The 13980-nt window shown below is 43.1% G+C and overlaps 1 protein-coding gene across 2 annotated transcripts in view; it reads right to left on the reverse strand.

Annotated features, from left to right (window-relative positions):
* LOC311017194 (alpha-1,3-mannosyl-glycoprotein 4-beta-N-acetylglucosaminyltransferase C-like) overlaps window positions 1–13980 on the reverse strand; it is a 32849-nt gene continuing 18869 nt past the window's right edge. For both annotated transcript variants that reach the window (XM_084015404.1, XM_084015405.1), the window contains 2 exons: window positions 5444–5698; window positions 1–1818 (listed from right to left, as the gene is read on the reverse strand). In XM_084015404.1, coding sequence (XP_083871530.1) covers window positions 872–1818; window positions 5444–5698 — 1202 coding nt within the window. In that variant the 3' untranslated portion in view covers window positions 1–871. The remainder of the gene's footprint in view (window positions 1819–5443; window positions 5699–13980) is intronic.

Here is a 13980-nt window from a genome sequence, read left to right on the forward strand (position 1 = left end):
AATCACCGCTGTGCCGGAGGTGACGTCACAGTAACCATGGTGACAGCTGCGCATCACATGTCCACACAACCAGCTCCAAACAAACAAAGAAATAGAAAAGACAAGGACCTAATCCCGTCCATAACACACATATTAAACAGTAAATATAAGCGGCTATTTCAACAAAGAAATGTCCTTAAACATTTATAAATCTCCCGTTCGCAAAAAATCTAAAGAGCTCTGCAAAGAATCTGGATTATGTCCGCAATATGAAAAGTTGAAAATGTCGGAGAATATTGTTTAGATATGTGATCGGTAGGAAAGGTAATCAAAATTCTCTCCCGACGCAAAGCTGCTAGAATCACTTTTATATCGATTAGGTTGACGAGGCAAGGACAGCACATTTTTTCAGAGTTGGCTCAGATTCCGGAAAAAGGCGGAGACATGTCGGAGAAACTCCCGGTTTGTTGAAGAAAACCTGCCAGCGAGCAGGTTAGGTTCGCGGAGTATGTTGCCCGGGTAACTGACTCAGATTTATGCTGAACTGGCTTTGTGAAACCGAAAAACCAGAGTTTCCCTCATCTCAGGGTTAACTTACTCCAGGTTTTCACTAAACCTGCTTTCTAAAATGGGCCCCAGGCTGCTGCCACCCGTCTGAGAGGGAAGAGAGAAAATAACTGCAAGTGCACAGCTACACTTTGTAAGGCCTCATCAGGCCAACATGGTGCAGCTTGGGCCAGGAGCCTTCAATCACCAGGGTACAGGAACAGCCAGTAAGCACGAGGTACTAATGGATCAGAGAGACAGGTACAATATTAACACCAACAGAGGGAGAGCATATTTACAAGGGTAAACAGTTTTTATACATGACATGATATTCTCGGGACTTCACTTATGGCAGGGGTGTATGGATCTCAACCCTTCTTGTCAACTCCTGCTTTTGCTGTGGAGGTGTACTCGATTTAGTTGAAATCCTGATTTTCTGAATTATCACCCAATCCTTCTGCCCATCTGTGACTTTTATCCTGAGACAGGAAGAAGCAGGGGGATACTTTTTGTCCATCTCCTGCATCTCAAACATCCCATTCTCCAAAGTCCCCACTGGCTGGAATGCTTTACAACTCTTCTCCCCGTTCTCTGTGGTAAGCCTGTCATGACCTAACTCCACCTGAGCTGACTCCAGGAGGTCTTTGCCCCCTGACCCTGTTGCTACAAATATCCTTGTGACTACTGTTGGGTCTGGGAACACCACAGTCAGGTAATTGCCTTTTTCTGGGGTGCGTCCCCAGAAAAATCCCTCTCCATCATCCCAGGCCAGGTTGGGGAATTGTTTCTTGTAGGTGGACATATCAGAATAAACCTCAGCTGGAGGATTATTATATGACTCCTCCTCAAAGTCCTTGTCCTTAAGCTTGTTGAATGTCCCTTTGAACGAGGAGAAAGTGCCCATATGTTGGAACAGTGAGGGTTTGAAGATGATTGGCTCTTTCTGAGCCAGCAACTCTCTAAAGTGAGACATCAACCAGTCACAGGGCATTTCCTGGTAGAAGAGGAAGAGGAAGCGGGCCAGGAGAGGAAGATGGGCTGATTTGTAAAGTTTTCCAATGTAGCCAAGGACTGAGAATTCCAGCATTGCCCAGGTGGTCTTCTTCACCTCTTGCTCCTCGATGCGCCTCTTGATGGTGGAGAGGAAATTTTTTGATGAGGAAACGTCGTCCTCCAGCTGGAGGTAGTATCGACCAAGACCGGCGCTGTAGTAGATCAGGAAGGAGTAATCCAGGTTTTGCTTGGAGCGGAATGATACCCTTTCTGGAGCATCGTTGTAGTTCCTCTTTAGACCTGCAGGAAAACCAAAGGGACATGTATCAATATTCAGACGACAACCTCCGGCTCTGAACAGTGAAGCCAAAGCTGAAGTCCCTTCACCCTTATGGACCCTTTTAAACTGCTATACACTGTGACCCAGTCAAAGTGCCATAAAATAATATATCAATATTTTTTTAGTAATTTTCTTAATCAGCATCAGTCCTGATCATAACTATTAAATATTCATTAAATGTAATTTTTTTTATTTCAGTACTTCAAAGACACCATTAACCGTTCAACACCATTAACCATGAGATTCTAATATGTAGACTGGAAAAGTAAATTGGCATCAGAGGAACCGCATTAAGCTGGTTTAAGACCTATTCATCCAATCAATCTCAGTTTGTGCATGTCAATGAAAAATCCTCCAGGCACACGGTAAATACAGTGTTCCTCAAGGTTCTGTGCTCGGAACAATTCCTTTCAACTTAAATATGCTTCCTTTGGGCAACATTATTAGAGGACACTGTATAAACTTCTATTGTTATGCTGATGATACTCAATTATATCTATCAATCAAGCCTGAAGGAACCAATCAGCTAGTTAAACTCCAGTCATGTGTTGATAACATAAAATCCTGGATGACCTGCAATTTCCTGATGTTAAACTCCGATAAAACGGAAGTTATTGTACTTGGGCCTAAACTCCTCTGAAGCTCGCTGTCTAAAGATATAGCGACTATTGATGGGATTGCCATCGCCTCAAATACTACCGTAAGAAACCTTGGAGTTGATCAGGACCTGTCCTTTGACTCGCATATTAAACAAACGACAAGGACAGCCTACGTTCACCTGCGTAACATTACTAAAATTAGATCAATGCTGTCTCAAAAAGTTACAGAAAAACACGTCCATGCATTTGTTACCTCAAGGCTGGACTATTGTAATTCCTTATTATCAGGCTGTTCTAATAATTCTCTTAAAGCTCTCCAGTTGGTCCAGAATGCTGCAGCGCGTGTTCTGACTAAAACTAGAAGAAGGAATCACATTTCTCCTGTATTAGCTTCTCACTGGACCCAGTAAAATCCAGAATAGAATTTAAAATCCTTCTCCTCACTTACAAGGGTCTTAATGGTCAGGCACCATCATATCTTAAAGAGCTCATTAAACCCTACTGTCCTGCTAGAGCACTATACTCTCAGAATAAAGGGTTACTTGTAGTTCCTAAAGTCTCCAAAATTAGAACAGGGGCCAGAGCTTTCAGCCATCAAGCTCCTCTTCTGTGGAACTGTCTTACGGTTCTGGTTCGGGAGGCAGACACTGTTCCCACATTTAAGAGTAGGCTTAAAACTGTTCCCACATTTAAGAATAGGCTTAAAACCTTTCTCTTTGACACCACTTATAGTTAAGCTGCTATAGGCCTAGACTGCCGGGGGATTTATTTATAGTGACACACTGAGCCTCTCTTCCTCTCTCCAGCTCTTTCGCTCTCTTTGTGTATGTTCCCCTGGAGTCCCTGTGCTTTCTCGCCTAGCAGGTCTCCCTGGACCGTGGTGGAACCTGATCCGGACTGCACCAATGTTGTGGTCTTGTTTGACTCTTACTGCCAGTATTTTTAAGGCGGCTGACTATTGATTAAAGTAATTGACTAAAATCGGCATCTCTACTGTTACTAACTTGACTACTCCCGGGAGTCTGGCTATGCTTTCTGGTCCAGCAGAGTCCGCTAAGGTCCTGACCGATGCAGATTGCTAACTGGCCTGATGCTGGAAACACCACATTGTAGCTCCACCTGCCCGCTGTGTGACTGCTCAACTACTCCTGCTTTTTGGTCTACAGCAACGTGGTTGGGATGGATCCATCTTGGCGTGGCTGTGCCTGCTGCCATGGACTACTACTGTTGATACTATTGCTTCTGTTAATGCCACCACTACTGTTAATGCTACTACTACTATACTACTACAAACACCAAATGCAGTTGGAACCCAAGGGTCTGGGCTGCACGAGATCTCTGCCTAAAAGCCTATTCAGGCAGTTTTTTCTCGCCACTGTCGCTGTAGCGCTTACCCCTGGGTGATGTTGGGACTTTGAAATTGTATTGACTCTGGAAATTTTGAGCATATTCTAGTCCTGCTCAATGTGTTAAGTGTCCTGAGATGACTTCTGTTGTGATATGACACTTTAAATAAAATTGAATTGAATTGACACATGAACATGAGTGAATGCAAAATATGGTCATGCAATGTACACCACTACAAAGATGCAAACATCCTCACCACACCCCCCCCACACATGCACGCACACAAACACACTGACATCTTTTTCAACACACACACACCATCTGAGTTGAATTTGCTCCAATGTCTACCAGTGCTCAAAACTAAGGAACTATGTTTTCCCTATATCCTAAAAATGGGGAAATGGCTTTATCTGTTGGAAGCAGTAGAAACTACAATATTGAAGTCTTGACTTCAGAATCAAAGCCTAAAAAGAGAGATTGCCTTATTGTATGCTATAATGGCAGTGGGGAAAATTGTAGTTTTTCCTGGTTTCAGTTGGATATTTTTCTCCTAAATTGCATGTGATTTGTGTTTACAAATCTAAAACTGCATAAAAAATAAAAATGCATCACAGATTTCTCCAAATACTCATATACGCCACTCTCTTACATCTATATCCACACACCCACATCATTTTTGTTGCATATATGTATTCCACTGGCCTGCTTATGATCTGTAATACAACAGACAGTGAATTTTTGGAAAAGGGAGGAATTTTCTGTGTTCTCACAATAGGAAAATGGCTTTCTCTGGTGGAAAATAATAAAAACTACAATTCTGCAGCACAAAGTCCAGAATGACTTAAAAAATCACGACTGTTTGCTGCAATGGCCATGGGGTCAAAAATGACAGTTATAAGGACATTTTAGTTACTAGTTACAGTGTAACAACAGTGTGCACAGTGAACTATAGCCATAGTATAGAAGGTTGATTTAAAAAAAATCCTAAAGAATACACCGTTTGGCATTCATTTATGCCATATGCATTAACACAGCCAAAATTATTGTAAAAACACAAATGAAAAAGGACAAAAACTTCCCCAAGGGTCCATAAGGTTTAAAATGTTATTCTCTCTGCTGGCCACGCTTGGCCTCTGGGGGCGACTCCTTTCTCATTGTATAGAAGTCTATGAGAATATAACCCTACTTCTCTCTTGATTTATTACCTCAGTAAACATTGTAAACATGAGTTTATCAATCTGTAGTTCCAAATCTTCTTCAATCCAGCATGATGTTCATTTAGTCAATTATGATCCATTTAGAGCCAAACCAGACTAGAAAGCAGGGTATGCTTAAGGGGCAGGGTTACCTGGTGATTGACAGGTCGCTACTACGGCTTTGTTCGCTCTGGGAGTTCTTTGTCTTACAACATTAACCCTTTCACAGTGTCTTTTAACTTCATCTAATGTATTTGTAACAATTTTGGTTGCCTGAAAATGTCTCATTCAGCATTTGGTTGGATGGTCAAAATTGCGTAATTCAAGGCTTTGAAACAGCAGAAAGTCACAGTGACTACGTCGTCACACTAAGTATCAACGCATCAACAAAACACTAACATGAAGAACATGGATGACAAAGAGATTGCACACAAGTAGCACACCTGTAACAGGAGGGTACAGATCCTGAGAAACATGAAGTACCACCAGCTGGCCTTGTTCCAGCTGCACGCCAAACGTCGTCTTTATCTCCCTCGTTGTCGCGACTCTCCAGCTGACATCAAAGTCTGCCAGCAGCACGACCACCACCATGGACAAGCGCTCTCCAGGAGATGACTGAGAGAAGAGCGACTTCAAGGTCGGGATCAGATAGTTGCCCTTCTTCCTCTTCACCGATGATAATCCAACTGATAAATACCCTGAAACATGTTGGACAGAAACATGGAATATCATTGGACAACAAGGATCTGTTGGATGAGAGTTCCAATGGAAGCCCAGCACTGATGTTAAATCATGTTGTGACCTCTCGTTCAGCCCTGCGGAGGGACACAGAAATCTACTGGCCCTCTGACAGGCCACTCCAATCCCTTCTTCTCTTGTACATTACCCCACCGTGGGACTAAAAAATGATTATCCAGATTTTTCTAATTTTTACAAGTACAGAGACAACGACATGCAGTTAGCATCTAACCAGAAGTGCAAAAAAAGCAGAAAGTGCAAAGTGAGCAGTATAAAAGTGTAAACAGTATATGACATGTAGTGCAGTGGAGGCAGTCGTGTGTTTAAAGTGGCATGGTTTACAGTAACATTGTAAAATAGAATACAGATACAGTGGGGAGAACAAGTGTTTGATACACTACTGATTTTGCAGGTTTTCCCACTTACAAAGCTTGTAGAGGTCTGTAATTTTAGGTACACTTCAACTGAGGGACAGAATCCAAAAATCCAGAATCACATTGTATGATTTTTAAATAATAATTTGCATTTTATTGCATGGCATTAGTATTTCATCACCTTCCAACCAGTAAGAATTCCGGCTCTCATAGACCTTTTAGTTTTTCTTTAGGAAGTCCTCCTGTTCTCCACTCATTACCTGTATTAACTGCACCTGTTTGAACATGTTACCTGTATAAAAGACACCTGTCCACAAACTCAATCAAACACTCCAACCTCTCCACACTGGCCAAGACCAGAGAGCTGCGTACATCAGGGACAAAATTGTAAACCTGCACAAGGCTGGGATGGGCTACAGGACAATAGGCAAGCAGCTTGGTGAGAAGACAGCAACTGTTTTATTAGAAAATGAAAGAAGTTCAAGATGACGGTCAATCTCCCTTGGTCTGGGGCTCCATGCAAGATCTCACCTCATGGGGCATGATCAAGAGGAAGGTGAGGGATCAACCCAGAACTCCACGGCAGGACCTGGTCAATGACCTGAAGAGAGCTGGGACCACAGTCTCAAAGAAAACCATTAGTAACACACGACGCCGTCATGGATTAAAATCCTGCAGCACACAAGGTCCCCCTGCTCAAGCCAGTGCATGTCCAGGCCCGTCTGAAGTTTGCCAATGACCATCTGGATGATCCAGAGGAGGAATGGGAGAACGTCATGTGGTCTGATGACACAAAAATATAGCTTTTTGGTCTAAATTTCACTCACCGTGTTTGGAGGAAGAAGGATGAGTACAACCCCAAGAACACCATCCAAGCTGTGAAGCATGGAGGCGGAAACATCATTCTTTGCGGATGCTTTTCTGCAATGGGGACAGGACGACTGTACCGTATTGAGGGGAGGATGGATGGGGCCATGGTTAGGGTTGCAAAGGGGCGGAAAATTCCCGGTAAATTTCCGGAAAGTTTCCGGTAAATTTCCACGGGAACTTAAGCTTGGGAATTTTGGAAATATTCCATATTTGGAAACTCTCCATGGGAATAATGGGAATTAATGGGAATTTAGGGGAACTAACTGGGAATATAAGCATAAATATGAACACAAGTCATAAGAAAACATCCATACAAAATGTTTTCAACAGATATTTCAACAGATTTATTTGAAAGTAGAACAGATAATGTTTTAATTAGTTGTTTCATGGGTGAAGTCAAAAACAGGAATGTTAGGTTCAATACTCCCAACCCCACTCATTCAAAAATGGAATAGAATGTTCCCATTCATTGTCTTTGTAAAAAGCTGCGGAGCAGCGAATTTCGAGAGACGGATCGCCGCCGCCCGCAAGCTCTCGAAAATCTTTCAAACTGACAGTTGTCGATCTAAAATAAAGACAGATTCAGCCACTGCATAGCTTATTTCTCGCCTAAAATGATGGAGGGGAGAACGATACGAGGGGTGGGGAATGCTTTTTTTCAAACCTTTCAAATCGTAGACTAGAGCTTTAATAAATATATTTCCCCATAATAGCATCAAAACTTACTTCACTTTGTTTAGTGCTGAAGCTCAAATGAGTGCCTTCAATAGTCTTTGTGCTTCAGGCTCAAAAGTGTGGTCCAGTCTTCTAGTGATCTTCTGTACATGTGATGGAGGCATGCACAGTGCCAGTAGGGGTTGTGGTCTCAATAGCCATGCACTATGCAGTGTGATCTGTGCATGTGGTTGAGGAATGGCATGGATATTCAAGTGTATTTGAATGGCATCTGTTTGTTTTCAAGATTATGCTACAAAATAACTTTCCTCAGCTATATTTAAGTCCCCTTTGAAGAGCCAACCATCAACGCAGGTGCGGACCCAGAGGTGTCTTTAAGTTATCCCAGAAGGATAACCACAAAATCGCAATAGCAATAGGTAGGAAAGGGGAGAAAAAACAACAAAACTGTATGGAGCCACTTCAGCCTTCCTTAAAGAAATAAAGCTCTCAGATAGTCAACTAAACCACTGCTGCCAAGCAGCTGACACAAAACCAAAATTGTCCAGGAGACCCAGAAAAGACAAAACTAAAAGGCAAAGGCAGACTCGGAGACCTTTGATAAACAAAAGGGCTGGAGGAACAACAAACTCTCCAGAACCACGAGTATTCACTGGGAAATAGACAATGACAAGAGATACACACAAAGACCACTGACACAGGGAGAACCTCTTATGGTGAGATAATGAGTCAGCACAGAGCACTGGAGACTCGGGGTATATGAAGGCTCCTACACCTGAGCTTAATCAAGCCTATCAGTGCCACACACACCTGATTGCAGTGAGGTGATTCACTCACCACTCTCCCTGGGCCAAAAGATTGCAAGCCCTCACACCTTCCCTCAGTTACAGCATTGAAGATGGGTCATGGCTGGGTCTTCCAACATGACAACAACCCGAAACACAGCCAGGGCAACCAAGGAGTGGCTCCATAAGTAGCATGACAAGGTCCTGGGGTCCGTTTCACAAAGCAGGTTTAGTGAAAACCTTGAGTTAGTTAACCCTGAGATGAGGGAAACTCTGGTTTTTCGGTTTCACAAAGCCAGTTCAGCATAAATCTGAGTCAGTTACCCGGGTAACATACTCCGTGAACCTAACCTGCTCGCTAGCAGGTTTGCTTCAACAAACCCTGAGTTTCTCCCTACATGTCTCCGCCTTTTTCCGGAATCTGAACCAACTCTGAAAAAATGTGCCGTCCTTTCATCGTCAACCTAATCGATATGGAAATAAAAGTGATTCTAGCAGCTTTGCGTCGGGAGAGGATTTTGATTACCTTTCCTTTCAATCACATTTGGGTTTGGGTTAGTGGGTCATGCTATGTAAAGTCGAACAGGTGAGTCTTGAGCCTTTTTCGGAAGATGTCAAATGACAGAGCCAGAACAGAGAAGAGTCTGGAGCGACATTTGTTTGATTTCAGCGATGGTGGTACTAGCCGGCCAGCTGAAGTAGAGGAGCGAAGTGCTCGCTTCGGGGCGTGTGTGGTTTGACCAGTGTTTGAAGGTAGATGGGTGCCGTTCAATTGATGGCCCTGAAGGCCAGTGCCATCGTCTTGAATTGGATGCGTGCTGCAACAGGTAGCCAGTGGAGGTCACGGAGGAGGGGGGTCACATGGGAGAATTTGGGTAGATTGAAGACAAGGCATGCTGCAGCGTTCTGGATACGCTGCAATGGTTTAGTCGCAGAGGCCAGGAGTCCGGCAAGGAGAGAGTTGCGGTAGTCAAAGCGGGAGATGACCAGTGCTTGGATCAGGAGATGCGTTGCATCCTTTGTGAGGAAGGTCCAAATCCTGCAGATATTGTAGAACGCAAATCTGCAGGATCGGGCCACAGCAGTGATGTTGGGGGTGCGTGATAGTTGGTCATCGAGGATTACACCCAGGTTCCTCGCAGTTGAGGAAGGCAATACTGTGATGCCCTCGACAGTGACCTGGGATGAAGAGGAGTTTGGTTTTATTCAGGTTAAGCTTGAGGTGATGTGCAGTTGTCCAGACAGAGATGTCAGCCAGACAGTCAGAGTTGCGAGTTGCAATGTGGACTACTACTGTTGATATTATTGCTCTTGTTAATACTACCTGTTCTGTTAATACTACTACTACTAACACCAAATGCAGTGGCAACCCAAGGACCTGGGCTGCACAATATTTCTGCCTAAAAGCATTTATTTAAGGCAGTTTTTCTCACCACACTCTTGCCCCTGGGTGATGTTGGGTGACGTTGGGACTTGGGAAAATGTATTAACTCTGAAAATCATGAGCATATATTAGTCCTGCTCAACATAAGTTAAGTATCCTGAGATAAATTATGTTGTGATATGACACTATAAATACAATTGAATTTAATTGAATAGCAACAAGGCAATGGCAGCTGGCACAGACAACAAGATAAGTAAAGATATGCAGAAAGGCTACATCAAGGCAAACTGGCAATAGCAGGAGAGCAACACAAACAGACAGCAACAAGGTCAGTACAAAGAACTGACGACACTATAAAGTTTTTGTGCTGGGGGGATTTGGGACACAGATTCATGGGGAAATTGGGGAAAGATGCAGGTCCTTTCATTGTGAGTGAACCAAACTTGCCCAATGCCATCATTCAACCGGACCATGACTGCAAACATGAAAATGTATGAAAAGATTCTGGTATAGGATCATTTTCATGACAGCCATCGATGCTTCAAGGTTATTGTTTATTGTTATGGAATGTATGCACTTTTGTGTGTGCCAATTTTGGATGTGTTACTAAATACCTATTTGAGTTTGATCAGTCTGCTTTCAGCTCGACTGTGTGTCAACTGACTGGCTCTTTCCAAACTCTTAAAGGGACTTAGGGCAGGATTTGTGAAAAAATAAACATTCACTTTAAGTCTTTTAATGCTAATGGGTGATGAAGCGTTCAAAACCAAAAAGAATGAGACCACACACATATCTCCCCATTGCCTTGAACAGGCTGTGTGCTGCATGATGTACTGCAATTCGTGGTCCGAATTTCCCGCGCAGTCCGGCGGACGTGACGTCAAATGGCGCTGAATGCGCGTACTCGACGGCTTGGAGACCGGAAGAAGACAAGCGTGGTGGATTCAAGTACTGTATGTGTAGTAATGGACTCTGCTTCGGCCGGAAAATGACCCACCACCACACAAAGTCCACTAAAAAGTAATACCAAGAAGAAAACGAAGGTTTTATCAGCGGCAAGTCGTGAGTCCAAACGAAGTTATGACCAAAGCCGGGCTGGCACCCGGATAAACATTGGATATGCGTTCGACTCATGGAGGCTGCTTCAATTTGAACTCGGACTGAAAACAGATGCTGACATGGCTAATTTCCTAGTAGCCAGGTAAGAATACATTACAGGTCATGTTTACGGCTTGATTTGAAAATCTTATGAGATCACCGAGGACTCGGAATGAGCTAAAGTGCAAAGTAGCGTTAGCTGCTAACATGTAACTTAGTCCAACGCTGTGTAACACTGAATAAAGACTGCGGTCAGAATATAGACAAAACATTGAAAAATATTATAATATAAAATAACATGAAGTGCTGACATGTATTTAGCCACACTTCCCAACTACACACACCACTGATTACACTGGTGACATTATCTTGACAGGGAAGATATTCTAATGGCTGGAGTTGGAGCATTGGTATGTGTTCTAACGCTACTGTTCTCTTCTCTCCATAAAGGCCTCAGCTACATGATCCAGAGATGTGAGCAAGAGAAGAGAGAAGACAAGACCGTCTTGTTTACCAGACATTTATTTTATTATAAACATATCAAAAATAAATACAAAATAAAACTATGTACATACTGCAAATTTGAAAAAGACTTTGTTTTTCTGTAAACTTTGAAAATAAATATAAAAATATAGACTGTACATAAATGGTTTTTATTTTTGGATGAAATCTTTGGCTGAAAAATGTTATTTTTTGAGGTATTGTAGAAATTGTCAGTCCGGCACCCTAAATGGAGCTTCCTTGTAACCTGTGTAATTCGCAAAAGGGTCAGGGAATTTGGCCCGGATGCGAATAACATAGCAGCTCGGTATCGGCCTCCGGTTCCCTCTTCCCAGACGCCCATTCTGCCATATCGTAAATTGCCGGTAGGCAGCAAACCGAAACTCTCTGTTATCGCTGCCCACATCTTGGCTGTCCTCCAGAGCGAAGATGTCGTTCCACGTCATCCTGACCAGACGCAGTGTACCCTCATCCAGGCAGTACATCTCCAGATGGGCACTCCTGCTCAGACACTGGTCCGGAGCCTGCCGACAGCACAAGTTCTCCATTTGGGTTGGCATGCGTCGGCAGTTCAGGCAGGTGCACCAAGCAGGCTGCCCTCTATCTGGAACATGTGTGCCACTCCTTCCAGAGTCAATTCCAAATCCTGAAACAAAAACATTGAGAACAATAATAATAAGAATAACTTTAGTAATCCTCAAAGGGATGTTATGATTTTATTTGATGTTATTTTTATTCTGATTCAACTTAGTATAATACCAGTTATGACATATTGACATTTCTGTTTTTCTTGTATTTACTTTGTTTTCATCAGTGCTATTCATACCATTTATATTGTCTTATAATGGAAATGGTTTCACAAATTATCTCAGTGACACTGGCACATAACACTTGGCTTGAGACATTGAATCATACTACTGCTGTTACACGATAATGACTGTACACTTATGTCAGCTTGTTAGCAAGCTTTATCCAATGTTATAAATATTAGCTATGTTGGTAATTACCACAGTCAGAAATTAGCTGCAGCCACAAAGCCAAATGCTCTTCAAATACCATAACGTTGGTGGCAGGCACATTAGCTTCACTCACCAGTCACAAAACAATGGTTATCTCTAGCTCGTTATTCACCGTGGCTGGTGAAGTTTGAACTTTAGTAACCATTTGGCCAGTGTAAGGTAAACGTACTTTACATTACAACTGTCATTTTGCTGAATGAATGCGCTAATGTTGTCAAAGAAACATCCTAAAGTTACACTAAAATAAACACTTGTTTACTTACTTCGTCGCTTGACATGATGCTGTTCGCAGATGTATGCTACCAACGTAGTTCTGCGGAGGCATGTGCAGAGGTCTTGTAGTAAACAGTCACGTGAACAGCGAGTAAATAAATAACCGTGTCACAGCATCAGCTGCACTGAAGAGTTCATGCGCGCTCCCGCGCCGGCTTGGCATATGGCTGCAGTTACCCTAACGGCCGTCGTGTCACTGTTGAGTCTTATTTCTTGATCCTGCCCTAAGTTCCTTTAACAGGAAGAAACCTAAGCTCAAACTATGCCAGTGAGAGGTGTCCAGCGTTCAGTGTCCAGCATTCAAAAACTGGGAGTGAGAGCGCACACTATTCTGCAGCAGAAATTCTCTGCCTCTTAAAAGCATGCGAACCAGAAATCTGGACTTGATCGACATTGTTGACATTAATTGTAAATAAAAGTGAGAAAATAAATGATCAACGCAGACTGGAACAATTCCATTTTTGTGTTCTTTATTTGTTGTGAATGGTTTATCTGAGACTGTTTGCTCAGGTATTTTTTTATTTTCCTGAGAACACGAGTGGCTGCAGATCTGGATGTCTTAGGTCTGGATGGAACGTCGGAGGTCCCCTGCAGAATACCAACCATGGCTGCAGTGATGGTCCGTCGTCGTTCCATCTCTTGCTGGTGGTGACATAATTTTGTCACCAATCTGGCCATTCCATTATTCGGACAAACCAGTAATTTAATCTGCCCATTATTTTGTTTCATTTCGCAGTTTTGCTGCATATTACTAGACATTCATTTCTGGTGGACCTGAACCGGAATCCTTACCTGTGCCCTGTTGTAGGCTACGCTATCTTTTCCTTGGTTCACCACATTTTGTGCTTTTTAGCGCTTTCTTTTTGTCATTTCAAGTTCCCTGTTACAAGCGGGCACATTCATTGCTCTTTTAGAAGCGCGCTAATTACGCTGGAGAGTATGCGCTGTTTGCCCGGTGGCTGTCAGGTTTGATAAATACGACACAAAATGAGGAAGCACAGCCTGCGCTGTGTGTGAACTCGCAATAACAAATGCAATGCAAACTGTGCCAATCTTAGTGAATCTACCCAAGTGTCCAGCATTCAGTAACCAGGGTCCAGTGTCCAGCGTTCAGTGTCCAGTGACCAGGGTCCAGTGTTCAGCATTCAGTGTCCAGTTTCTAGCGTTCAGTGTCCAGTAACCAGGGTCCAGTGTCCACTGTCCAGCATTCATCGTCCAGTAACCAGGATCCAGTGACCAGGGTCCAGCGTTCAGTGTCCACTG

The sequence above is a fragment of the Eutrigla gurnardus genome (assembly GCF_963514095.1).
Source record: "Eutrigla gurnardus genome assembly, chromosome: 8".
NCBI lineage: Eukaryota > Metazoa > Chordata > Actinopteri > Perciformes > Triglidae > Eutrigla > Eutrigla gurnardus.